Source organism: Etheostoma cragini, chromosome 16 (assembly GCF_013103735.1).
Source record: "Etheostoma cragini isolate CJK2018 chromosome 16, CSU_Ecrag_1.0, whole genome shotgun sequence".
In the NCBI taxonomy this organism is placed as follows: domain Eukaryota; kingdom Metazoa; phylum Chordata; class Actinopteri; order Perciformes; family Percidae; genus Etheostoma; species Etheostoma cragini.
In genome coordinates, this window is record NC_048422.1 from 15,154,982 (window position 1) to 15,182,817 (window position 27,836).

Below are 27,836 nucleotides of genomic sequence, written 5' to 3' on the forward strand. Positions count from 1 at the left end.
TCCCTTGGTCAGGTGTCAGCTAGTTTTCATACCTGGCTGGCTGGGTAGACAGGTAGGAGGGAAAGGTGGATGGAATATGAGACGTGGTAGATGAGTGGGTAAGTGGATGTGTGTCCAGGTGCGCACATACATGCCCAGCCAGGATTGTTTATTAGAGAAGTTTGTGCTTAAATAAAACCAAGCCCCAAAGGGGACCTCACATACTGACACCATTTTCTATTCCTTAAACAAAACACACACATTGTGCAAGACAGCTATCACTTCAGTAAAGATTTCTTGGGATCATATCCTTCCAGGAAGAAAGTTGAAAGGTCACCATGATCCTCCCCCCCGCAACCACTGAAGCCAGATTGAGATTGATAACTGTCCCCATCACTCCTACCTCCCCTTCAGCTTGACTGACTAATCTTAATACCTCTCCATCCAGCGCTTCATTCTAACCGGGCAATTTTGAACACTGATTATCATGCAACCTGTGTGTGCACGACAGTAAATGCAGGGGCTGGCTGGTAATTGACCAGGCAAAGACTGAGACGCCTGCCGTGTAATTGAGCGGGGGCTGAGGGGCTCTTGCTGGACTGAAAGGGTCCGAGGATCCCTCATTGCCCATTAGACCTGGCGGGGGGTCTCCAGTGCTTGTTGACTCCACCTTGAGGCCCACACCGTACCCAGCACTTCAATACAGAACTGACATCTTTCAGTGGTGGGGATCGGTCAGTGGTGTACACACAAACAGCTGCTGTGTCTCACAGACTGAAGGGTGATGCAGTAAGGATTATACTGTAGGGGAAAACATTTTTAATATTTAACAATATACAAACATTAAACAGCCACATTGTCTCTAAAATTGTTGTTGTAGATACACCAAACTCTACATTGAGATTAAGACAAGAAAAGTCTGAGGGGAAATATACATCTTCAAAACTTTCTGTGAATGTCTGACTTTCTTTAAGTGTTCAGAATAAACACTTAAATTATGTGGCATTAATCTCTAAATAAGTATCTTTGTGGTCACCTATTTCCTGATATTAACAAATGTTTTTAATTCAGGACAATGTGTGAGTGATTTAACAGAGCACTATGTTCATCCATACCAGGTTGATCTATTTAAAAAAAAAAAGGTAATCATGAATGACAATATTCTTTAAAATGGTTCCCCCTCTGTCCTCTGTTCTCTAAGCCTGGAGACCCCATGCAGTGCAGGGAAATATATGCATGTGGCCAATTGGTTTTCGTTCCATCTGACTTGTGCCATATGAGCTCAGAAATGGCTTCATCACTTCTGCTCCAGTGGCTATCCGCGAGCCATGTTGCCTTTCGCCTGTACCAGACCCGTGCACTGCTACCGCTTCATCTACATATTGTAAATATGATCCAGTGTCATCGCTGCCCTGAATTCTTCACGGGGCAGTGACTATACAGCCCCAATAGTTAAACAGGCAGGTTCTTATAAATAGGCTGTCTGCCAAAGACAAACTATTAATCACTAACACATTCAAACTGACAAGGGCTGAGATGTATCTTCACAGTCTTTGCATGTGAACTTATGATTAATGCTCATTATTTTCTGTAATGAATAAAGAAAAGAGTGGAAGAAGACACACAATTCACTCTTTTATTTTAATAATTTTATTTTTGAAACAAAGACATCCTTGTTTAAATATTTGTGTTCAAGGGCTGACCTACTAATGCAAAGACAAACTGTGAATACAATACTTATAAATGCATACTAATCCTTACCCAAAGTATAGCTTAAAATCCCCTCTACACCTGTTTCTAACTATTTTACTGGCATCATATCATACTTTGTAGATTTTTCCTTCCTCCACTCTTCACCACTGAAGAAATCTCACCATTTTACAGGTAAGAGTCTGCTTGCTAGTGTGCTAGATACCTTGAAGATAATCAAAAGAAAAGAGTAAGGCAAAAGTTATTGAATTGAGAAAGTCTAAACCTACTTCTGCTTAAGACATGGCATAAAGAGATGGAGGGAAGAAAGAAAGAAAGAAAGATGGTTCACAGGACTGCAATAGCTACTTCTTGGCATAGTTGGTGCCGGAGAAACCCTGCAAACGATGGTGTTCCCTTAATCTGTAGGGGGGGAACAAGAAGGACAAAGAATACAATGGGAGTTTAAAGTGAAGGTATAAGAGCTTTGAGTGTGGAACAAGTCACTGTAATAGACAAGTTGTAACCGTTTTGTACAGCTGTTTGGATTGACTAACCTGACAGCATTAATCCTGATGAATCCAGTGGCATCACATGGGTCGTAGGCTCCCTGCACGTCCATGCTGGAGTGAGTCAAGAAACAGGCAAGAGAGATGAGTCAACAGAGAACAATCTTGAAATTCAAGGTTGGCGCAAAGAACTGAAGGTTAAAGTTGGATAAGGATATTCTGCTAACAAAATGATTGAAATGTTTGGTATCATTGCAGTAAACATACGAGACGTGGAGCATCAACTAGTGGGATAACTGGATCATTGATAATCTCTTCTTTTGAAATAATATCCTGATCATTTTTTTCTTTTGAATGCTCCTCTTTAGCATTGTTTGTCCTGAATAACAGAATAAATATTGCAGAATGAAAACAACAGATGAACACGTCCCATTTTGAAACAATCCTATCATATCAACTCTGAGCTAAGAGTCAAGAGAATTTTCTAATCAGATTTTTCCGTATTCCAGTTTATCAAAAAAAACAACGTTAATCTATAACTTGTGCCACTGCGTGATCTATGTTGTTTAGGCCGTCATCTCGTCTGTGTGAATGTCTCACAAAGAGTGTCTGTGTGCTGTGTAATTACAGCAGTTTCTACCTGCCGTGCTTAATACACTCCCTCACCGAGTCCTCTCCTCCCAACGACACCCCCAACTCCCAATGTACAGCTTGCACTCATTCTTCAAAAGCACTTAGCAAGAGAGGAAATTGCCAACAAATGATAGGATAAACACTATAAAAAGAAAGGCCGACAACTAAATCATCAACTCTCAATACAAGGCTCCCTACCCGGCACCTGAACACCATTATGAGTGAGTGGCTTTAAAGAATATATGTGTGCGTGTGTGTGTGTCTGTGTAAGGATGTGATATTTTGTGTATTTCTTTAAGAAACCCTGCAGTCTAATTGAGAGTGGGGCCAGCGGACAGCGAAGAGGGTGACATTTCTATCTCAGATGGGTGCGGTGACGGGCTGTATTACCACTGTGTTAATAACGCCGTTTACTGTTGCCCGTGGAGAGCCAACAGGATGTCAGCGGGGGTTTCATGCTTAATCTGGTCTGTGTGTGTGTGTGTGAGCGTGTGTGTGTGTGTGTGAGAAGGAAACTGCAGTTTGCAGGTGTATCACTGTCAGGTGCAGTACATGTATGTATAGTATGCATACACAGGCACTGTAGAAGTTGTCTTAATCTTAATTTTTCATTGATTAATTCAAGTACAATTTATTTCTCATTTTTGTGTGGCTTTAAGTATTGTTCTCATTTATAAAAAGAAATCCTTAAAATCAGCTGATATGTTCAGTTACTGTCATCTTGGATATCAAAATGAATAGCTAGAATCCTTGAAAATAATTCTTTGAAAACAGATTATACCACGTTGTGGATTTTATTTATTTATACCTGAATATTAATATTGGATTAAAGCAAACCAATATCAGGTCAGGTTTCAGCTAGAACAACATTTTTTAATAAAAGTTACTTTTTTTATTGTTACCACTCCAACAATTAGGAAAAGTCATGGCCGAGTACGGTGTATGTATGTAGAGCTTAAACAGTTAGTCGATTCATAAATTAGTTGATCAACAGAAAATTTAACTGAAAGTTTTACATATAATTTATCAATCTTTTAAAAAAGATTTGTTGGTTCAATCATACAGAATGGGGAGTCTATATAAAAGTTGTGATTATTCAAAAATCACCCACTCTCTAGTCACACAGCATTCTCCATTAGCATGGTTTAAACTTGTGTGTTACTCTAAGCGACTGCATTTGAGACTGATGTGTGATGGTTTTCAATTGGTCCCGTTTGCTATGGGCTCCCTCATGAGGAATCACTGCGCCCATCTGTCAGGGGCCTTAAGGACTCTGTGATGCTGCAACGCAACACCTCTGTCATACTTGTGTGTCGCCCCGGATAAGAAATAGGTCTGTATGAAGTCATCAGTGAGAGTTTCTCAGCAACTGACTGGTTGAAAGATGGATGAGTCGTAATTTTTTCCCCTTGCTAAACCAGTCTAAGACATTAAGATTATTTTTTGGAGCATTTTCAGTCTTTATTTTAATAGGACAGCAGATGACATGATAGGGGAGCAAAGAGCTGCGGGTCAGAGTCGAACCTGGGCACGCTGCGTTGAGGATTTAAAACCTCCACATATGGGCACTAGCTCCCCCAACTGTCCCAGTCTGAGACATTAAATGGCTGCCTGTGTGAGACATTGTTCCTTGTCTGCCTCTTTCCGACGTGCTGAACTAGCATGACACCTACAGTTGTGTTAAATAATAGCAGTCCAACATCACTAACCTCATAAATCATATTTTTTGGTAGAAGTGTTATTTCTCCATCGCAAATAATTTACTAGTAAGTGTTGTAAAGTCATAGAAAACCAACACACCCAACATGCTGCTCATTCTGTGTAATTGAATGGGGCATGTTCAAAATAAAAACATTGTTGCGTTTATTAGTGAGGTGATTGTTTCTGTGAAGAAACAGGTGTCCATTATGGCCCATATTTAAGGAAGGAAGGAAGCAAATGTTGTGCATGCTGGTTATAGTGCATTTCACACTAAAATACTCAAAGCAATGTCTGGAACGACCCATTTTGCTGAGGAACACCGCACTTAGAGCAAAATTGTTCTTTTTGGGTCTAGGGGTTGCAGACTGTTTGTCCGACAACCCACATTGCACTGAATTCAAGCCACAGTACACTGTGGAGACAGTAAAGCATGGGGGTCCAAAAACCATAATATGGGGATGTTTCTCATACTGTGGTGTTGGGCCCATTTATCGCATACCAGGGATCATGGATCAGTTTCAATACATCAAAATACTTGAAGTGGTCATTTTGCCTTATGCTGACAAGTAAATGCCTTTGAAATGGGTCTTTCAACAAGACAATGACCCAAAACACACCAGTCAGCGAGCAAAGTCTTGGTTCCAGACGAACAAGATTGATGTTATTGAGTGGCCAGCCCAATCCCCGAACCTCAACCCCATAGAACACTTGTGGGGTGACATCAACAGTGCTGCTTCTGAGGCAAAACCCAGTAATGCAGAGGAATTGTGGAATGCAGTTCAATCGTCCTGGGCTGGAACACCTTTTCACAGGTGCCAGAAGTTGGTGGACTCCATGCAACACAGATGTGAACCAGTTCTCAGAAATGATGGTTATGCAACTAAATATTAGTTCAGTGATTCAAAGTAAAGCAAAACCTTGAGCCCTTTCAGTTTATACAGTAATTGTTTGAGTTTGTAAAGAAAAATCCAAATGAAAATAGACTGTTCAAAATTTATTTAATATTCCCTTTTCTTCACTTTCTGTAAAGGTTGTACTTGATCATTTTTGGTCATGTTTTGATTTGGAATTGAATGTGCAGTGTTCCCAATGCATTGCTATTATCAAGAAGATTTTTGAGCGTTATTCACTTTTTTTTTTTTAAACACACTGCTATTATTCTGAACACAACTAGGTACTTTGCTCTTAAAAGCCCAGTAAAATCACCTCTCTTCTCGGACTGAAAACACCAGTAGCACTCTTGACTCTAGGGAAGGTACAACTGGAGTGTGTGTGACTGAAGTGAAGATGGAGGGACATATGGAGGGGTTTCACTTTGGTCAGTGCTGAGCCTGCCCAGAGGGCATGAGAGGTCAGCCTCCTGAACAAACCCACTGTTACCGCGGCTAAGAGGCCACAGGGTGCAGTAGGAGGGGTTGGGGTCGGGTGTGCCCTCCAGGTACTGAGTTTGACACGTCTCTGATGTCTTTGTGAACCAGGGTCAGTTTAGTATGTTGATGTGGAGTTCATAAGAGAACTTGGGCGAGCTGACCTAACAACAGGCTAGCTGGTGAACATGAGGAATAGCTGCACTGGGCCCAGAGCAGCCAAACACAGCTGTCAAGTCAGAACAAGCACACACTTTGATTCACTGACACATGGCTTCTTCTGTTTTATAAGCACAGACACACACATATACACACACACAAATTTATTCTGTCCTCACTTACCTGACCAACTCTTCATTATAAAGGGACTTGGGTGACTCTCGTCCCAGGATGTAGACCTGTCCCTTGAAGACAGACAGCTGCACTTTGCCCTCCACATTATCCTGGGACTTGGCTATGCAATGTCGCACAAAATCGCATTCTGGACTGTACCAGAAACCTAAGGCGAGAAAGGAAACAGCAACACATTACCGTAAAGTATGGATGTAAAGATTGGTTTAAAAACAAGCATTTAGGTTGTTTTGTTCATTTGTGTGTGTGTGTGTTTGTATATATATATATATATATATATATATACACACATTTATTTTTACATGCATTAATATAAATGTAATCAATCGGACAATGGCAAAAAAGCAATCTACGAGACGGGCAAGTGGAGAAAGCGGCTCCTCCTTTGCATATCCTCTGTTAGCAGCAGGGTGCACAGGGGTGTGTGTGTGATGCCCACACTCCCACTTTCATGATCTGAAATTCTCTGTGCTTTGGTCCCATTTCTGTTCCAGGTGAAGATCATACACCCCTTTCTTTTGTCCCATTTTTCTGACCTGGCCCGTCAATATCTGAGACAGATGGGCGAGGGGTGTGTGTGTATATGTTCAGAGGTCAGACACGCCCCACTCAGCAGGGGTCCTCCTCTCATCAGCGGCTGACCTCCACCTCATCGTCTGGCCATGTTCAAAGACACATCCTTCCCTGCTTTCATTGCCTCTGGATTAGCACAAGGTGTCCAACATGACCAAGTGTCTCGGTTTGGTGGTTATTAGGGGATATTTCAGTAATTATAATTTCATTATCAATTAGAATTTGGTGTATTTATTTCAAAGAATGATGGCAAATACCTTTTATCCTAAAGTGATGTTTTTAAACTGCAACTGCCATCTTAAATTTTCAACAGTTAAAATGTTACAATGACATGAAACTAGGAAAAGTAAGTAGATATTTACTTGTTTTTTTCTGGCTTGCATTGAGGTTTGCTGCTTTTATTTTACTAAACTACATAAACCATTAACAGGTTCTCAAAATTTACTTTTAAATTTTTTCATTAAAAAAAATTATTAATTGATGATTAATTGACCACTGATATGCATGCAGCTAACTTTCCACACCCATTCTTGCTGCAGCATGTACTGCCCTATGCCTAAACGCTGCAAATTATCTCATGAAAACGTTTTTGGGTAATTACTGATATATTAATGTAAAACAGATGAAGGACAGGTGGATTGTTAACATAGGCCCCACTGCCAGCCGTATGCTATCTATCTGCAGTTACGAATGATTTAAACTCACAATAGGATTAATCTCTGCACTGCTTATTCTGAAAGTAGCAACTTTGTGTGTGTTTGCTTCCGGTCTCTGGAGGGTATAACTGAAATGGCCTAGTAGTCAGTCTCTAATGGCACTGATCCTATTATGTGGATGAAGGTGTAGGGGACTGGAGACTGAGCAGAAGGGATTATTAAGACACCTGAGCCAAGAAAAGCACGCGCGCGCGCGCACGCACGCACGCACGCACGCACGCACGCACGCACGCACGCACGCACGACTCATTCTGGAGTTTTGTGACCAATCGTGATTATTGAGAGTTTTAAAACAAAACAGAAAACAATTCATTTTTTGTATAATGTCAACACAAACAATCAATCAATACAGATCACTTCAATTTTTTGTTTGTTTTTTGAAATGTCATAAATACACACAATGTAATGTGTACTGTCAAATTATAGTACTTCTAAGTAGAATTACCTGTCCTTAAATCAATAAATAACATGTCTGGCATTAAAATATGACTAAACAATATGCTTAGAATTAAAAGGGAGTGATATTAGTGACACCATCTCATAAATATTATGTATTTTAGGAATTTACCGTTGTAGACAAGTTCAGAGAACTTGATACCCAGTCCCTGTTTGATCCGACGCACTTCTTTGTCCATGGTAAAGGTCTCAATGTCTAAATGGGCCTTCAACAGAATTGTGCCTCCTGGTGTTTCATATATCCCTAAAAAAAACACACACACAAAAAATAATAAATATTTGCACAACAGACAAGAAGTTTTTAAACAGGAATTAACAGAGCAATAGGCACCATTACCACTTTTGTATAATGTCTATGTCAAATTGTAATCATTAATATCTTGTCATTCTCATGGTTTAATACAGTCACCTTTTTGAGACCCAAATGATAGAAATTGTGGTCAAAAATACTGAGATCGTACACAACTGTTTCCAATATATCCCTTAATTTTATCGCAACTGTCATCATCCTCATCAGAGTTCATTCATAGGAACATAAACTACAAGCCCTGTTCATCTGAACTACCTACAAGCAAACAGCTCTATTAGCCATCAGCCGTCTGACAGACAGGCCTTCACAGTGCTCACAAAACATGGATGAGCCTGTCCTGGGTAGATGACAGGGTAGGAGGCCCCTGCCAGCCTGGAGACTGGACCAGGGCTCTGCCTACCCTGCAATTTACCCCCTGTAGACAAGGAGGGAGGGGTGAGGGGAGAAAGGATGATGTAGATGACAGGAGAAGTGAAGCTGTCAGTCAAATGTCAGCTAAAACAAAAGGAGGGCAGGGAAAATGCTACCAGACAGATTTGACAACAGAAATGGGAGCTTTATCAATGACATTTTTCTGTGAGCTGAAATTGTGAAAAACTGTTTTGTTTCCCCATTCTGTACATAGTTCCTCACATATGTGTCAATTTGAATGATACTCCGTTTTTTTTATTTAAGCTATGGTACAAAACTGCCCAACATATCCTTCGCTAAAGCCACAATCAGGCTGCCCGATTCCACAATGTGCTTGGTGTTCTAAAACTATTTTCTGAGATCTGACAGGTGAACGCTATTTAATCTCTTCCAATCTGGTGAGCAGTGAAGCTCAAATCTGTATGACCCTAAATACTCCAGCACCGGTCCGGATCTGAAAATGGAGAAGCATTTACTTTGTGCTCGCGGCCAAAAACGGAGCTTAGCAATGCTGCTAATTGTTTAAAGCCTCAAAAGGCTGCCACCTGAGCTAGAACGGCTTGTGGCTTTTTGGTGATCCAGGGCCACAGAGGGCACGTAGGGACATTTCCACTGGCTCTATCAGATAAATAAGTTAAAACCGCCCTCCAACACAACTTGGCTTAAGTGCTCCAAAAGAGAGCTAGCTTATCAGAAAGGAGCAAACAATGAAACGCTATCTGGGTAAGCTCTAACAGTGGCAGTTTAGTTAAGCTTAAAGAGACAACACCCCCAGTGTTTTTTGAGGTTTTAATCTTTTATATGGTTCCTGCAGGTATGCTAACCATGCTGCAGGCATGAAGGGGTTTAGGTCAGGAATTAATTCTTCCTGAGCTGATCTTTAACCCTTTGGGCAAACCTGTGCTGCATAAACAGGCAACAAATGCAAATAAAAGCAGATTAATGTCTTAAGATGGATAGGAGTATATTTTACCATAGAAACACTTTGCTGATTAATGCAGGGACATTTATGTATACATTATTCCAATAAATACATTAACAATGCTTCTGAAACTTGTGAAAATTGTTTTAGTGCCTCTGTCTTAGATTTCAACAGCAGCAAGGAATGGGCACAAGGCAGTCTATTCATTGTCAAAAGACACAGCCATTTCCGACTGCTTTTCATAGGTGCACCTCAGCTAACGCCACCTCCAGTGCTTGGGTCAGAGGCTTGACAGCACCGTGACAGGTGGGAAATGTTAGTCTGGCATACAAGCTGTTGAATGTCTTGTAGCACAGTGACAACATTATTGGCAAACCATTTCAATCCCCCACGCCTCCCTGACCCCACACAAATAAATATGACCCAACACAAATAGGTATGACATGTGCCCATTCAGTCCCTCCCAACATCTATTGTGCTGACGCGACCTGCCAGTCCAGAGAAGACCAACATGTACACTCGATGGTAGTTATTCAACCAATTGGACACCTTGCGCTCCACCTCTTCCTATTGCTTCAGTGGAAGAAAAAGCTTTGATCTTTTGTTCAGTCGAGGGGAGAGAAAAGTGGGCTTCCCATTTTCCAATTTCTACCTGCCAAGTTACAAGTCTGTTGGTCAGTCAATTTGCCAATCATAGCAAATATGGGGGAAAAGGGGTGTGTGTATGTGTCCATGTGCATGTGTGAGTCATACAAGACCAAGACAGCTCACTGCCCTTGTACGTTAGCTGCAGTAACATATGTAGAGACATTACAAAGGAGCTTTTCAAGTTGCCTGCTGATACCAAAGATTAAGAGACAAAAACATCCTGCTGAAACTGCATGTTCACATATGTGATCGACTGTGTGTTTGTGTGTATCCAGTGAAGCATGCGTGCCACTATCTTGCTCGCAGTGTGTGTGTGTTTTCTGCACATGTGTGCATGCATAAGAGAATAGAAAGAACTTCAGTGCCTATGATTCCAGGTGAACCAGAGGAAAACATTTCCTTTGAAGGAGAGTGTTTTTGTCATCCAGCCCGCTTTTATGGAAGCGGAATAGTGACAAAAAGCACTCACGTAAAATAACTGCAAATTGCATGAAAGCCCTGAATACTGAAAGAAAAGCTTTTGAATGGATGTAAAATTAAAATATTGAGACGTGTTTCAGAGTAAGTGCAAATATGTCATCTCACTGCATTTACAGTGTATATCACGGTTTGTGTGAGTGAGGAAGCCTGTCCGACTACTTTGACACACATAGAAAAAAATGTCATAACAAGGACAGATAAAAAAACAGATTTAATTAAAAAATTTTACCTCTAGACTTCATGCCGATGAAACGATTCTCTACAATGTCAATCCGGCCCACGCCATGCTTTCCACTATAAGAAAGACAGGGAGAGCCAGGTAACTATTAAGTGGACACACACTCATTCTTTAATTTTACCTTAAAGTAGATTAGCCCAAATAAAAAGCGTTTAAATTCTTAATAGTCTTGCTAGTCAAAAACATAATCATTTGTTAATAAACAATACAGAATTAAACATTCCAATTAATAAATTAATAAAATCAAAAAACACAGCAGCCAGGAAAGAATTCATGTAATAAAGAAGCTAGAGAAAAATCATCAGAAGCAATATAAAGGCTCCAAGCGGTAAGACATTTTTCTGTAGCATCCATCGGCTCACCTTCAGTACTTTTCAGTTATTCAGACAGTCGGAAAGCATAGAGAGAGAAAGAGTGGAGGAGAAACAGGAGGGAAAGCTCTGGTGGGATCTGCTCTCAGGCCAGCAAAAGGTCATTCCAGAGGTGGTGAACTTAATGCGCAACCTCTGGGGATACTTGCATACTTATCTAATAGAGAGGCGTCCTTGTACTTAATATCTAACAAATCATATTGGGAAAGGAAAAAGGATCTTCCAGTAAATGCTTCATAGATATTAGAAAAATGATTACCCAATCTCATTGAGGTATGAGAAGATTTCCAGGGGTGAATCCTTGGATTTGCCTTCCTTCTCATTGGTCACCTTTACAGGCACTCCTAAATGGGAACAAATGATTTCTTAAAACAATATCACAATAACATACAATAAACAGAGAAATAAACTCACTGCTCAATTTTAATTGTTTATATATATATATATATATATATATATATATAACAATGTGTTTGTGACCCATCTGTTACTGTTAAATGGTGTTGCAGTCAAAAATAAAGCAATTTCACAACCTAAAACACATTTTTGGTTTTAAACATTTTAGTTAGTTTTAATAATTTCTTTGTAGGTTGATAAGAAAGATGCATTTTGATTGAGGAAAATCATTTCCACAACAGACTAAAAGTAAATTTAGCCCATCATTTAACTGTTTTGAGGCAAAACAATGACAAAGGCAGAAAGGTGGATGGCTAAATTGTTAAATTAAACTCTATACTGCACATTTACTCAAAAATATTACAAGAAATTAGTGTTACTTAAATAGCTGTCAGCGTCATGCATTAAGTCAAAATTATTTTTGGATATGTGATATCTTTCACCTTATTGGTACCTGATGTGGGGAGAAAATACCTTCAAGTAGTAGTAGTAGTAGTAGTAGTAGCAAAGACTAAAGTGATTTTCACGAAGATCAGGGAGTTGGTCGCAAAGCACATAAATACAACGAGTACAAATGTAACCTTTACACAGTTAAATCAACAGTATTGGGATATGGTATTAAAAAAACTAATGGATAGATTCATTACAACTGACAAAATTGTCACAAAAAAAGTGATGGAATCTGCTGACAAGCGCTCATTATCACAGTCACTAAAATCAATAGTTGTCACCTTAAAGTAAAAACCATGACAAAAGGAGGTGGTGAGAAGGACTAATAAATTCAAAGGCCCTGCTCATTTGAAAGCTGTGAAATTGTGGGCAGGCCTTTTCCTAATTCAATTAAACACGCAGCTTTGTTACCCGTACGCTCTTTAGCGCTGGGATCTTTTATGTGCCACAGAGTGTTTGTGAGTTCATGCGCATATGCAGGAGACAAAACCACTTTCAGATTTATCATCACTACCATCTTCCTACTACTATGACACACACAAAGAGACAGGGAGAGAGTGAGGGAGAGAGAAAAATAAAAAACACCCATGCTCACTCCACACACTTCCGCTTTAAAGCCACTTAAACCAAGTACACATCAATCACTGTCATGGACCTGCTTATTCATGGCCTTCAATGAGCAAAACAGGCCAAAGGTGGAGGCGACGAAACAAACATGAGACATGGTTGTGTGTCTCTGTGTGTGTTGAGGGAAGACAACCATTTGCAGACTACACAATACAAGGAGAGAAATAAAAAAAAAAACTGCTGATATTCACTCTTCATCCATCCTGCGCTCAGTCCTACACATAGTTTAGCATGCTTGCAGTTGTCAGTCACATAGCTTTGAAGAGAAGAGAAGCACTTCTATTTGCCTTTCAAGCAGCGTTTACAAAGCCTTCATAGGAATGACACTTGAAGGACTTGACAATTATTTTTAGACAAGGGCTTTGTTGATGGCTCATTCCCATATCGCGGGAATCGTGGTGGCTCCCAAGGAGGAAGAAAAAGTACCTCCCTGTGCAGGAGAGGGCAGTGTGGATGGTGCATTACTAAAACCGTGCCCCCTCCCAGATACCTAATAATTAGATTAAAAGTTCAAATAAATGAAGTGTCTGAACGTGGGAGTGTAGGGGCTGGCATTTCGTCCCTGTGCTCTCTTTTTCCTCGCTCTTTCCATCATGCGGGTTCTATCATTCACTCAGGGGTCTTTTTCTCTCCGTGATCCTTTTCTTCAGTTTTTTGCAGCCTAACAGTGCAGACAATGGGAGCACAGACACAGTTGTAGGAAAAATTACTGCTTTACATTTTTCCTCTCTGTCTCTTTTTCCTCTCCACTTCTTTGGCTTGAAAGGAGGGAGGGATGACATTTTTTTTTTTCCTTAAAAAAAGGGAGAGAATTGGGGAATGGAGTGTTTGACGGGGGAAAAGGTTCCTGTCGTTAAATATTCTTTTTTAATCAGTGAGAAAACTTTGGTGAGAAAGGCAGGGATAAAAAGGTGGGAGGGGGAATGAAATGAAACATTCTTGTGCTCACAGGGAGGAGTAGGCTCGGGCCTTTGTGTGGACAACTAAAACAGCTTTTGTCATAGGGTGCTCAATAAAGGCACAGAGAATGTGTGTGAAAACGGAGCGGCCTGGCCTGCAAAGAACCCGCGAAACCAGACTGGGCTTTACTACTGCATCACTGTTTTACAAAAGCACTTCTCTTCTCCAGCTGATTTGACACCAGCCTACTTGTTTTATAGTTAAACATTTTCTTTGAAAATGTTCTGGACACCATGCTAGTGCAGATCCAGGTTGCTTACCAAATGGCATTTTAATAGGCACTTTAAGCAGCTTTAGCGGTCACAAATATTCCCTCAAAATCTTCTGCCAACCTTCTGAACTTCCCTTATAGAACTATATTAGCTCATAAAGCTGTCCATCAAGCCCATGTGATCAGAGGAGCTAGTGTCTCTCAGCCGATTGATGCCTCCACAAGTGACCAGGGATGAAGAGACCTCTGTGCCATTTGCCCCAGGCATGGATGTTTCTTGCCATTTTGTCTTTACGCAAACATGTGACACTTTCCACTATTCAGCTTGGCCCTCATGGCAATATATCTAATGAGCGTTTCTCCGGCCCCTCAGGGCTTGGTGTATTAGCTGGACTTAATGCTTCCGGCCAGTGTGTGTGCCTCCGGGCCAAACATGGCAGCTTTGGACCAAGTAATGCTGTGCAGGGTTAAGGATAAGTCTGGGTGGTCAGGAATGGTGATAAAGTGCAACCCGGGTCAGCGTGAGAGCCGTAGCCCTGCGGTGATAACCATCAATGTTAAGTAACATATAGAACCGTGGAAATTGAGTGAGGATAAATGCTATAGCTTATTGATACATTATAAAGGTTCCTACCAAGTCAATTTAAAATATAACAGGTAAGACCAACTATAAGTCAGGTGTTTGCATTTTAATTTAATTGTATTGTGTGTCATTTAATTTAGTTGTACATAATGCTCATATATAAGGAAAATAAAACAAATATTTGACAGATTTTCCGTTAAACCAACTTAATAATGTCAGTTCCAAGCTTTCATTACATAACTCATATCTTTTTTGGCATGGGTTAAAAAAAAGAAAAGAAAAAAAAAGCCCACTGACAGAGAAATCAACAGGTGACACATGTTGCAAGCACAAACCGTTTCTGAACTCTATCTCCAGTACATCAGGGGTGTTGGGAGAATCTTCTGGGTTCTTGGTCATAAGGTATAGGTCAGACGGAGCATGGCTCTGAAAAACACAACAACAAAAAACATGCGCTCAATCTCTATTTCACACACATTTCTATCCCCCTTGATGAATAACCAGGACCTTCTGAGACTTCATCAAAAACAACAATACTGCGGAAGGGGAGACTATTGTGTAAAATAAATATGATGATAAAGGACAACTTGATATGACGTGGGAGAAGAAAAGAGAGGATGATGCGTGAAAAAGGAGAAACCTGTGTACAACATCAGGAGTTGAGTGAAGACAAAAAAAAAAAAAAAAAAAAAAAAAAAAAAAATCAATGTTCCATTTTTCTTCACCATTTGGATTCATTTTCCCTGCATAGCCCCTCCCCATGGGGAAGGCCCCCCGCCTTCCCCATGGTGAGGGGACGCAGAGGGGAGAGTGGGAAAGGGCAAAGACAGTAATGACACAAATCCCCAAGAATAATGAACACTTGACAAGTCAAAAAACACCCGATACTATGACAGAACCTTTTTCAGCAACACAATGTCCTCAATTATATTCTGCCTGTCTGTAAAAATCTCAGATCTGCCGATTCTATCATGTGTCTGCTGTGCGTCCCTACCTGTCTTCACTTCTCTAATCTTTCAGTTTTGGTTTTCTGAGTGACGTTTCCCTTCCATTTTATTTTCAAAAAAAGAATTTCGCTAAATCACACGACAAAGTCCACACCCTAAATCCACTAAAGTTGTCCTGGGTGACAGAAGCTTGTCGGTTTTCCAGTTGGTGGGAGCCGGCAACGATTTCAGTAAGTCATGGTTGGGACCTAAAAGAGCGTAGCGGTCTGACGTGTCTGCCCAGCGATGTGGCCCTCCAACAATTACACAGCATTAGGACAAGACGATGGCCAATGTCCCCTGAGCTGAGTCAAATTGCAGGGGAACTATGCAAAATAACTGGGTGCATTTAAATGGAAAGCTTTACCAGACACTAAATCATCATACAATAACTAATCGGCATCCGCTCATCGCCTGTCAGTGAGGAGAAAACGAGCAGCGCAATCATTTTCCTTCCTTTTAACTAAACACCAAAATTGACTGGGAAGGCGCCCGTCTTCCTCTCCTTTATTTTCTGCCTCAGTGCCCTGAAAGATGCCAAATGAAAGCAGGAGAGGGGCGAAATGACTACCCTAAAAAGCATTTTGATGCATATTCTTTGAGGGGGGACTGAATTTTAAATACTTGAGCATGTGAAAGTATATGGTTCCTGTGGTGTTTATGCTGGTTGTAAACAAATCAAGCTTTCCATAAAACACAGTATAGTGCATATGAGCCATTGGCTGTATGGATTGCTAACTTGTGGGAAAACTTAAAACAGTGTTTATACATTACTGTTTTTGACACGTTGTGGATTAATTTAACAAGCATCTCCAGATTTAGTCTTTAGTACTTTAGCTTAGGATAAATACATATTTAGATTTCTGGTTCGGGATGAAGTTAATTATCTTCCCAATTTAAAAAATATCACTGTTTACTGTGTGAGTGTTAATTGCCTATAAAACATTAACGAAGGCTTAGAGAAAGGCCTCAATTAAGAACAATTTCTACCTGATGAATTAAAAACACGTTGCTTAAAAACTCTTGCATGCTCCAACCATGAAAGCTCAAATGGGTACAAAGAAAAAAGGAAAAGTGAGGGGAAAAGGCTTGTTTCCAGTGAGCGAGAGATCAATGCATTTCAATTCAAACCCCCTGCAGGTGGACCTGTCCCAAAGCCATGGCCCTGAAAGAGTGGAAAAGGTAGAGACAGAGAAGGCGGGGGCAGGGGGTATTGGTGGGAAATGGGGCATGAAGCGTACCATCATGTAGCACAGAGCAGCTCCTTTGGCAGTCTTTGCTTCTACCATATTGTTGTGCTAAACGTGGCCCATACAGCAAAGAAGAAGGCTGACGCATGAACTTAAAGCAAGTAAATTTCTATCTTTCCACATATTAGTTGCCTCATTGGTTTTCAATCGAAGCCAACAGAGCCCAAAGAGGCAGAGGTGGCAGGAGGGAGAGGGGGAGGAAAGGAGGGGAGAGTTGAGAGGAGGATAGAAGAGAAGAGGATGGTAAAAACATCTTTGGCGCAATGGGTTGGAAATGACACTTAAATCACCACGTTTCAAGTCTGTCCTTCTCTTTAAAATGCAAACATGACAAATTGAGACAAGAATAAAAACAATATACACGTGATGTGCTGAAGAGATATGTATATTCTTAACACCCAGCCTGTTTGGGTTAATGTTAGGGCTTCAGCTGAATTTAATGAGGACAACCGGCACTTTTACATGGAGGCAAAGCTATAGTGATGCAGAGATGGACACAGGGATCACTCGCTAAATATTACAGGTCAGACCAATCAGACCTCAGGGCAGCCAAGGCATGACAAACGCTGACCTCTTTGCTTCAAAGCACACATTCACATGCATACATACACCTACAAGCCCACTTCCTTCCCCTACAGGCAGTATTCTGTCCATCCCTCTACCCAGCCAGCCATGCGACCAGCAGAAAACAAGGTTTAATTTCCTCTAGGTGAGCAGAGGCTGTGTCACGCTGCTTTCCTCCTGGTCAACACAAGCAGGGGCCTATCAGCTCCGTGATCAAAGAGCGCAGTCGGCCTGAGGAAGCTCACTGACACAAGCTATAATTAAGACTGAGGTGATGTTTTAAAGACTCAGGACGAGTGTCAGGCTGCCTTAGGCTGGGCCCTGGCTGCTCATGTGTAGAGGCAGAGAGAGGAGTTTGTGAGAAAACTGCGGGGTGTGGAGCCATCTTACAATTGGCATAATGCTGATCAAATCTGATGAATACCATAACACAGCAAATCTGACCTGTTAATGCCAACTATGGGCGGAGATATGGTTAAAATCCTCTGACAGTGTATAAAATATTATATTCCAATGCTTAACATGAAACATTTTCTGAAACTTCTATTGAGCCACATTTATAGATTAAATAACCTGATGGAAAAATGTGTTTTTTTCCCTCAACCCATGCCAACAAAACCAGATCCTAATATGGAGACATCAGTTGTTCAACTTAATAACAACCTCCAGCTCAATGCAGTCAGGTGCATGCTCATACAATTAAATCTGAGTGTATTAATATAACAGATAGCTGAAGTTGCCCTGGGTGCTGGTCGTTAGACAAGTTAATGCTGCCAGGTGAAGATGAGTAAATAAAAAAAGTCACCAGGCCATTGTGCTACAGGCAAGATGGTTTGGGGTTATCAGGAAGGATACAGTGTTAATCATAGAGTAACCTGAACTCTGCTGACTCTTATCTACAGGAGGACATATGAGCGGCCATTTGGACATTTCCTAATCTGACTGTGTTGAGCAGAGAGGGGCCTTTGTACCACATGCGGGGGGCGTTGTAGGGTTTGAATAGTCCAGGTACGCCCTGAGCCTTGAGGGCTGTAACTGGAGGAGGAGAGAGATATATATAGAAAGAGAGAGGCTGATACAGAGAGGAGATACTTAGAACAAGATGTCCTCTTTCAGATGACCCTCTAGGTCGATCAGATTCAAATATTTGGGTGAAAAATTCATTTTGAGGTTGTTGCACTGGTTTGGTTTTACATGAATGTTTAACCTGGGAATAATATTTAGATATGGGGATGTTGTTGTGAGGTTTACTCTGACCCTAATTAACAAACATACTTTGAAATAGTCCAATTGCCAGAGGTTGTGGCTACTGAAAATTACTTAATCACAGCTTGTTCAAAGTTCAAAATATCATTCCATGCCCTGGGTAATGTATTCAAATCCTTTTAACACTCTGGACCCCTGCACCATAAATATTTCATTGTATTTATTGCCATTAATCGATTCAATATTGGAGTAAATGGTCCAACACAAAACCCCTGAATGAAATCAGTTACACAATACTGCCATCATACATCGCTATGCTATTGAGCCGGTTCGCCTCATTCTTTTCAAAACATTTCTCCACAGGCCGACCACTAAAGAGGCAGCGGAGGGGTGGGAAGGGGACAGAGAAAGAGTGAGAGAAATAGAGGTCTGTGAGTTACAGTGGCCCTGCATCTCCACTCCAGCAGCGCGGGACCCCTCGCCCCCTTGCAATACCCCGTCCATTGGGGACTCATCTGTCTGGCGCGCTGCTTTTGTACTTTACTGTTACTGGTGACATTTTGGTGTCACGGTGTCACGATGAAATGGCTCCCCTCCCACGTCGCAGCCCGCGGCGGCGCAACCAGTGGAACAATGAGGTCCCCAGGAGTTGGGGCTGGAACTCAGGAGGCCCCAGCTGGGTGCAACGCCCTAACCCTTCCCCCTCCCCGGCTCCCATGAAATTGGAAATTAGTCGAAGCGTTGCTGACGACAAGTCAGTGTCTGTGTGTCCCGGGCTCTTCCCAGGGCCCGGCGAGGACCCGGGGTGAGGAGAGACAGAGACACAGACACAGCGACCAAGGGATGGGAGCTTTGGGGGTCACCGGGGGCAACCTGCATGTACTGCTTTAACCTCTGACCCCAGCAGAGATCAAACTGGGCCTTACCAATGGCACTGTGGGAGAGTGCACTGTGTTTTATCTCTGGCAGGGCTGGCATGGGTCAGCAGGAGGGACAGTAGCTACTGCCATGTTATTTTTAAGGTCACTCCAAGTGAATGATGCACTTTAACTGTAAAAAAAGATCTTCTGTTGTGGAAAGTACAGTAACATCATGTGTGTGAGGACAAAGGAGATTATTTACTGTACTCGAAAGTAAACAGTAAATGGCATGACAAATGTTTTGTAATTTTGTCTCCGATTCTTCTATTCATGAAAGCACTAGATTATATCGTGATGAAGTAGTACCGTACAAGATGTTTTAACAACAGGTACTGATGTATCTGAAGATGACATTGACTGTCCAGATGTTTATGGAGGATCTCAGATATTTTATCAAAAACTGGTCAACTGCACAAATGTCAGTTTTACATTTTCTTGATTAAAAGTGTCAGTAAAAGATTTTTTAAACATATATTATAAAATATGAAAGTGTTTTGATTAAAGTCAGTATTGTCAGTTAACATACATTTGAGTGAAAAAAGAAGGTTATTTAAGGGGAGTGACTTTCTTGATATTTAATCAATGCTTATTCATAACAGTGTTCTCTGTATAGTACACACATGTTTATCTGTAGTTTTTATAAATGTGTCAGTTTCATTAAGTAGTGTATCAGGACATCAAAATCTAAAGGGGGCAAAAGGAGGACAAAGGAAAAACTAAAAGTAAGACCTTTTATGTTCAGAATGGGAATGGGTATTACCTTAGGATTCTCCAGGATGCCAGACTCATAACTATGAAAAAACATAGTTGCGAAAATTAGTCTATTTAATTTATAAAAACTAAATGATGAATAATTATTATAAACACATTGAAACAGGAACTAAACAAGGTGTCGCACCAGTCCTACCCACCTTATATGCATGAGGTTGGCGTCCATGCTCCATGGTGCCCGAGGAGTGACAGGCACAGGGATGCCATGTTTCTACAGTTTGACAGAAAAAGCGGTTGTTGTGTTACATTCTGTTTGCCTGTAAGCTAACTGCACCTGAAGGTTAGAGACTTTAAATCAGAGTTATACTTATCTGTCGAGCAAGTTCTGAATACAAGGAACCAAGCAAACTATTTCCAGTGGCTGGTTTTTGTAACCAAATGCAAGTTTCCATACACTGCTTCTGTCTTTAAGAGTCAGCAGTGAAAGGAACAAAAAAAAATAAAATAAAAAAGATATTTCTGGTAGGTTCAAAAGAAAAGTGAAAAATTTGATGTTTTAAGATTGTGTGATTTTACAAGTACTCTGGGGACAGCAAAAGAGTTGTGTTCCCTAAAACATCATGACCCCCCTCTAGTGGTAAAAACGGGTCTAAACCCCCATCTAATGCGCCCTATAAACAAAAATGTGTGGTCTAAATAATATAAATCTGAAAATGGTTAGGAAAACTGTAAATATAATCATGAGGTAGAGTGTAGAGATGTAATAATACATTATATTTTTCACTAAAGGCATCCTAATTCAATACACATGGTGAAGGGATTTATTTTTTTGTTCAAAAACTGTTGATCTCTATGCACATATGCATCAGATAACACATTAATGATAACACACCAGATACAGATTCAAAATGGGTTGAAAACAGAGCAAATGAAAATATAAATTGGAAGAACTCTACCATAAATTGAAAGCTGTATACAGATACAAAATTGGTACAGGAGAGGATTAGTAAGAAAATCAATACAACAAATAGATGTATGCAATACTCTTGGTGAATATTTCTGTTATAATGCAATTACTGCTATTCTTTTCTTTTAATCTGCTGCTGAGAAATCACCCTAAATGCTTTAGACAAAAGAAACTTCTTCATACGAAAATTTCAAATTTGATACTCTTATAAAAACTTAAACTTTCATCTGTGACAAATACAGTACTTTTGGACTGTTTGTTAAACAAATAATTATTTTAGGACATTGCTTTGTGCTGTTTGGACATTTTATTTACCAACTAGTGGATTAATAATTCCAAATTAATGAAAGATTTATCACTAATTAAAGTAATTAAACACCACCAAACTGAACTACAGATTTTGATATTGACAGACTGATTGAGTTACCTGTGCATATTCCATCAGGTCTTTTCTCCCCCGGAAGCGGTTGTAGAACTCAGGGATCCTCCATGGTGCAATGATCTGAACAGCACAAACCGAGGGAGTGAGAGTGCCGGCCAAGCCGCAGCACTTCGTTTTAACGGATGCTGTGGCAAACAATACAAGCCAAAATCCCCATGCAGTAAAACAGCAAACTTACCTCAACTTCGGGATAGAGGGCGTAGCATGTGAGCTCAAAACGTATCTGGTCATTGCCCTAGAAAACACAAACACAATGGCTCACCTTTATGTACCAGATGTGAGGTGTGTTTATCTATAAGTTGAAGTTAAAAACAGTAACTGAAAGTGTGTACTGTAGGGCTGAAACAAATGGATTTTTCATCAATTGTTGTCAGTAAAGTGTAAGAAAAACTGTGAAAAAGTCCTCATGCTATTTCCCAAAGCCCAATATTGACATATTCAAATTCAAAATTTTCTGCAACCAACAGTCTAAACCTCAAACATCTTCAATTTACTATCATTGTTGACAAAGAAAATTACAGGACAAAATAAGAAAATACAATGATTAAAATAGTTGCAGATTACTTTTCTGTCACTCAATTAATTGCCTAACAATTCAGCTACAGTGCACAGTGGTGGTTAGGTCGGGATTTTTACAGTGTCTGAATTGGCATATGATGTTATGACACGATCACATCCTGCTTGAGATTTAATTCCTACAGCATATTTTCCAGTACTCTGTCGCTTTCTTCATTCATAAGCTTAATAGACAAACATATAATAAAAACAAAAGTATAGAAGGGTAGCCATCGGTCTTAATTACCACAAAAATACATTAGAAACAGCAGATGAAGTTAACAATGTGTTATTTGAGGTCTGTATTCTATCTTCATGATGTGGCATCTGTCTCCATCTATAGGCAGAATGTGGACACTGCATTTCAACTGATGGTTGATGGAAATTCAAGAACAAATCTGTAAAAAGTTGCTGAATGAATTGTCTGTTAAAAGGAATAGATGTAAAAAAAAAAAAAAAAACATTCTTCTGAATTCAATCACAATGAGAAACAATTCTACTTTACACTGTCACAGACTGCTAACTGCCGCTTATAGACCACTATGTTAGATGAAGAAAAGCTGTTCTGACCAAAGGAAATGAGATGTAATGAAGCCTTTAACCAATTAACGACAGTGTATATTATTCCGCTATTATAATCATAACATCTCTATCATTGTCATTTTGTAATAAGAAAAACAACATAAAGTGCCCTGAACTAAGTTTTTATCTTTAAGAGGGTGTTATGGTCCTGTAAAACAAGCCAGATTCTCCTTATATACATAAACAGAGTCAACATGTCATAAGGGAATACAGATCTTCAAAACAAAGTATCTATCCACAAAGTGGATGTTGTTTAACCCTGCAAACACAAATTCCTTCTGTCCAGAGTTTGGACAGTTACCTAGTTAGTTTGTGTTGACTGGCTGCCTGGGGCATACTTGTGGATCAGGCACATAGCATGTAACCACAAAGCTGAGAGTTTAAATTCAGTATGGTCTTTAGTTCCATATCATTCCCAATCTTTTCTGTCCCAACTCTAGAATAATATTATCCTTCCGTGGGGAGTGTAGTCTCTTGTCCTATGACTGGTTTACCTTTCCTGTTGCACCATGGGAGACAAACTGGGCACCCTCCCTGCGTGCAATCTCGACCTGACGGCGGCCGATGCAGGGCCGGGCCACCGCAGTGCCCAGCAGGTATCGGTCCTCATAGACGGCATTGGCCTGAACCGAGGGCCAGATGAAGTCCTCCACAAACTCTGAACGCAGGTCTTCAATGAAAACCTAAACGAGAATGGATGTGAGGACACAGTACAAGTCTTTGTGTAAAGTCCTTAATTTTATTCATCTCTGGGCCATTTCGGTTTGAGAAATATTTAATGAATTAATTATCTAGAAAAAAATAAATAACCGATGAGTGTTTGCCACATAAAACATTGTGTCATATTGTTATTGTGACATGTGAATGCAAAACCTTGCTAACCTTGCTAAGAATCAGAAAAGAAGAGCTACTGATTTCCATTCATTACAGCACGCTATGCCATTGTACTTGAAGTGGCTGGAAACTTGCTTTAAGGCCTTAGAGAACATTTTAAAAACACTTGTTTGTTGGTGACCAAGTGCTCGGGGGAAGCTATGACATCTGATCTGACAGAAGAAAGATTGATCTTAAGCGTCTTCAAAATCAGTGTTTACCACTAGAACCCACTACGACTGCTAAATATTCAAACGAAAAACCAGTATGGCGCACAACAACCCTGGTTTGGACTTTTTAACCTTACGTTTAAAAGGTCAATAGTTAGTTAATTGTTACCTAGTTAGTTTGTGTTGACTGGCTGTCCAGGGCATACTTGTGGATCAGGCACATAGCATGTAACCACGAAGCTAAGAGTTTAATTTCAGTATGGTCTTTAGTTCTGTATCATTCCCAAACTTTTCTGTCCCAACTCTAGAATAAAGACACACATAAAATAAAATATATACGGTATTTGCCTAACAGCTAAGACATCAATCTGAAACTTCTGGCATTTCTGGAAAAATTCTGGGTATGAAGATGCTACATTACTGATGATGCCTATAAACAACATATTTCATTCTGTCTCTTACCTTCTTTGCACCGAGGCTTTCTGCCTTTTTCTGGGCTGCTTCAAAATCTTCATCCTGCCCAATGTTGGCCTAAACACACATGTAATCGCACATCAAAGTGACGCAATATTTCACAAATATTTGCAACAAAGACTAAACACAATTAAAGAACCAAACTTGTCCAGTTACTTGAGTTTAGCCCTCCTGTGGAATAACATGACAGCCCTCCACATATAAAAATTCCAGATCATGACTGTGCAAGTATTAATTCTGCCAATCCATGACCTTGTAATTCTGATCACGTCTCTCGAGGAGATGTAGCAACCACCTCACAGCGGAAACCAAGCATGAACACCACTTAAGGGGGCTTGAAGAGGCTGTCCGGTCTCCTGAGCTCAACACTAAACAAGGGAATATTTCCGTGCAGACATGATACTTCTCTAGCAAACAAAACACATCTGCCGCACAAACACTTTACTATGCTTTAGATATTTTCCCCACTATATCATTTTAATTTTAGTGATTTTTTGATCTTACAGTCACAGTTGATTAAGGATGAGTCACATCCAATGCTACAATTAAATACATATAACAAAACCATTCCGTCAAACACTAAGACAGTGACATTCCAGCAAACCTATCACCTTTGTTCCATTACTTGTGAATAACACTTGGATACCGGGTGCAATCTTCTTTGACAGGTTGTAGCAAGTACATAGTTCCAGGAAGGACAATCTATTATGTTTGGATCAGTGACCGCTATTGTGCACAGTAGTGAACCACAGAAAATAACCCATCCCCCCACACCAAACCATGACACCACTGAATGAAAAGTTAAACAAGAAAATCTGCATGCTTTGCAGTTCAAAACTGCCCCAGGGCAGGAAGTAAATCCAGCTAGATTTGCATTTGCATTATGAAGCCAAATCCTGTGTAGTTGGGAGTTAACTGGTAGGGTAGCTCTGATTTTTTGGGACAGCCAAGTAAAAACTCCAACATGTCGAGTGTCTGATAAATGACGTCAGCTGCCTAACAAAAACTTCAAAGATACTTGACATGCAAAAGCAGCTGGAGGGAAACTACTCTAGCAAGCTAAGACACATGTTGCACACACACTGGTCCCTAAAACTTACCAAGAACGTAATCACATCGTAACCCTGTTCCTTCAGCCAAACCAGAATACAGGATGTGTCCAATCCACCGCTGTAGGCCAGAACCACTGTGCCTTTAGACATGATGAGGGTTCAGTCCAACAGGTAGAGAAGCTGTGGAGTGGCAAGAGAGAAGAGACAGCAGGGAGGCGATTGTATTAGTCACTAGTCTAGCTAAGGAGGAAATGCTAAGGTTAGGCATGTTCACAAGGAGATTAAGGATAATTAAATAAATTTGATGCCACTCATTCCCCTGTTTGTGTAAAATGTGGCACATATACAATAATACACACCTTCTGGGAATGTTAGAAGATATGTAAGGGTTGGTTAGAGATCCAAAAATGGATGACCAAGACCTGTAAAATTAAAATTGATTTCACAGTCTTAAGCAGTATGTTCCAAAATACAGACAAGCTAAAATACCCCATTGGATAGATGGTCCTTTTCTCCTCCCTGGTATATGAAAAAATAATTTTACAATATTGCAAGGATACAAAGGCTCCATCGTTACACCAATGGAAAGGACTAAGGAATTACTAATTAAGTGTAGAAAAATCAATGGGACAAAAGACAACAATTCTACAAGGTTAGTCAGGACATATTTGAAGCGTTGTCAATTTAATGGCAAAGAAATAAGAACAAGGTATGGTGACTGAGAGCTGGAGACCAATTAGGTGTGTGTGTGTGTGTGTGCATGTGGGCGGGTGGGTGGATGTGTGTGTCAAAATGTCTGTTGGTGTGTGTTTGGGTTTCTGTGTCAAAAATCTGGAATAGAAGAATACTGATACCAATAGGAAATCTATTTTGTTTGAATTGTGAAATTTACACAGTATGCTAATATATGTATTTCTTCTTGATGGAAAAAAATTAGATTTAAGATAAATAATCTTCAGTAATGTGAATGTATAATGAATAATTGGATAAAGATAAAAAATATTAGAAGAGCTAGAACAGACTGGTAACACAGAAAATGACATCACTTTACTGTAATGCAGCCTTTAAAACCAGGAAAAGACAACACTTAAGCCAATTACGATATTAAAATTTTCAAAATCTATGACGATTTCTGGTCTCATATACAATACGATATCAACATAATATCGATATATTGCCCAACCATATCCTGTGTTCCTTTTTTTTTTTTTTTTTTTAAATGCTACTGGTAGTCAATATAAACTTCTTGTACTTCAGCTTTAAATTTAAATTTGAGGAGGACATGATTTCCTCACTTCCTAAATCAAACTTGGAGGAGTTATGGCATTTGAAAAAATGTTTATCCAATGTGTGTTTAATAACAGAGGGAGAGAAAGATTTTTATTTTTTGTGGTATTGTTAATGTCACTCCCTGAGTGTTCAAGTAGTAAAAAAGCAGTTATAGAGAAGAAATATTTATTGTTAAGCTTAACCTTCAGGTCGTCTGGTAATGGCCTTTAAATTATCCCTAAAGTCAAAACTAAAACCCACAGTTAGACATCTTTCTATTACTATGGTCCACAGCCTTCCTGAGGACACGAGGGCAGCAGAGAATGTTGATACTTTTAAAAGCAAACTAAAGACCTACCTTTTTAGTATGGCTTTTAATTGAGCTTTATTTATTTATTTATTTATTTATATATATATATATATATATATATATATATATATATATATGTGTGTCTATGCACTTTAGTCTGTTTTAGGCCTACTTGGTGTAAATTGGAGTTTTATCTATGGAGTTTCCTTACTGTAAATTAATAAAATGTTGTGTCCTCAGCTCCTGTTGTTATTTTTTAGTGAATGAAAGGTTATTATTATTATCATGTATTTTATTCATTAAAAGGCCACTTCTTTATGTTGACTATGTAATTTGTGTTACATATCAAGTGGGATTGGTTCTGTGTGCAACACACGGAAACAATTTTGATAAGATTTATTATAATTTAAGCCCAGATTGTGTCCATGATGTATTATAACCATAGACTGTAATAAATAGATAGCTAGCCATAGCGGCGGCGGCGATGTTCATTAATTAGCAAAACAAACACACATTGTCCCACTTTTTTGGGGGGCGTACCTAGCTAACTAGCTAGCTAGCAAACGCTACATCACAAACTACGTAGTTAACGTTGTGTATTTTGCCACAAATAACGCTACACAAGTCAATGGTTACCACCACCTGTTACCATGCTAGTTGCAACCCTCGTGACAAAATGTTACCTTCATTCCATTAAAAATCCAACCGTGTCGCTGCTTTGGCTATTGACTATTCAAACGTAAAATTGAAATTTAAGAAGAAGTTGGTTGTACTTACAAAATAGTGGCTTTGTAAGATAAATAAACGTTATCCGGAGACGCTGCTGATTGTTCGGTCAGTCTGGGAGAGTGAGGAGCAACGGCTGCTGCTGCGGTCTGACTGGTCCAACTCACATTGCATCATCCGTTACTCACATTGTCCTTA

At 39.9% G+C, this 27,836-nt stretch overlaps 1 protein-coding gene across 3 annotated transcripts; it reads right to left on the reverse strand.

Annotated features, from left to right (window-relative positions):
* Positions 1–1,819: 1,819 nt before the first annotated feature.
* On the reverse strand, positions 1,820–27,836 carry ass1 (argininosuccinate synthase 1). 3 transcript variants are annotated; one of them, XM_034895679.1, is made up of 16 exons: positions 27,690–27,836; positions 25,693–25,755; positions 25,382–25,513; positions 24,270–24,338; positions 23,259–23,447; positions 21,806–21,862; positions 21,613–21,687; positions 20,419–20,489; positions 20,268–20,298; positions 14,917–15,007; positions 11,614–11,698; positions 10,975–11,039; positions 8,087–8,218; positions 6,221–6,377; positions 2,226–2,291; positions 1,820–2,091 (listed from the first exon to the last, which is right to left on the reverse strand). In XM_034895679.1, the coding sequence occupies exons 3-16, from the start codon at positions 25,481–25,483 to the stop codon at positions 2,034–2,036; spliced, it is 1,248 nt and encodes a 415-aa protein (XP_034751570.1). In that variant the 5' UTR covers positions 25,484–25,513; positions 25,693–25,755; positions 27,690–27,836; the 3' UTR covers positions 1,820–2,033. The 3 variants fall into 3 exon arrangements, with proteins under 3 accessions (XP_034751570.1, XP_034751569.1, XP_034751568.1); XM_034895678.1 differs by lacking the exon at positions 25,693–25,755 and having other exon boundaries at positions 27,690–27,835; XM_034895677.1 differs by lacking the exon at positions 25,693–25,755 and having other exon boundaries at positions 25,382–25,573; positions 27,690–27,708.

Coding starts and splice junctions, on each gene's coding strand:
- ass1 (XM_034895679.1), bottom strand. CDS start 25,483: ATGTCTAAAGGCACAGTGGTTCTGGCCTACAGCGGTGGATTGGACACA. Junction 11,040..11,613: donor TCATACCTCAATGAGATTGG/GTAATCATTTTT, acceptor TCTTTCTTATAG/TGGAAAGCATGGCGTGGGCC. Junction 2,292..6,220: donor TATAATGAAGAGTTGGTCAG/GTAAGTGAGGAC, acceptor GACTCACTCCAG/CATGGACGTGCAGGGAGCCT.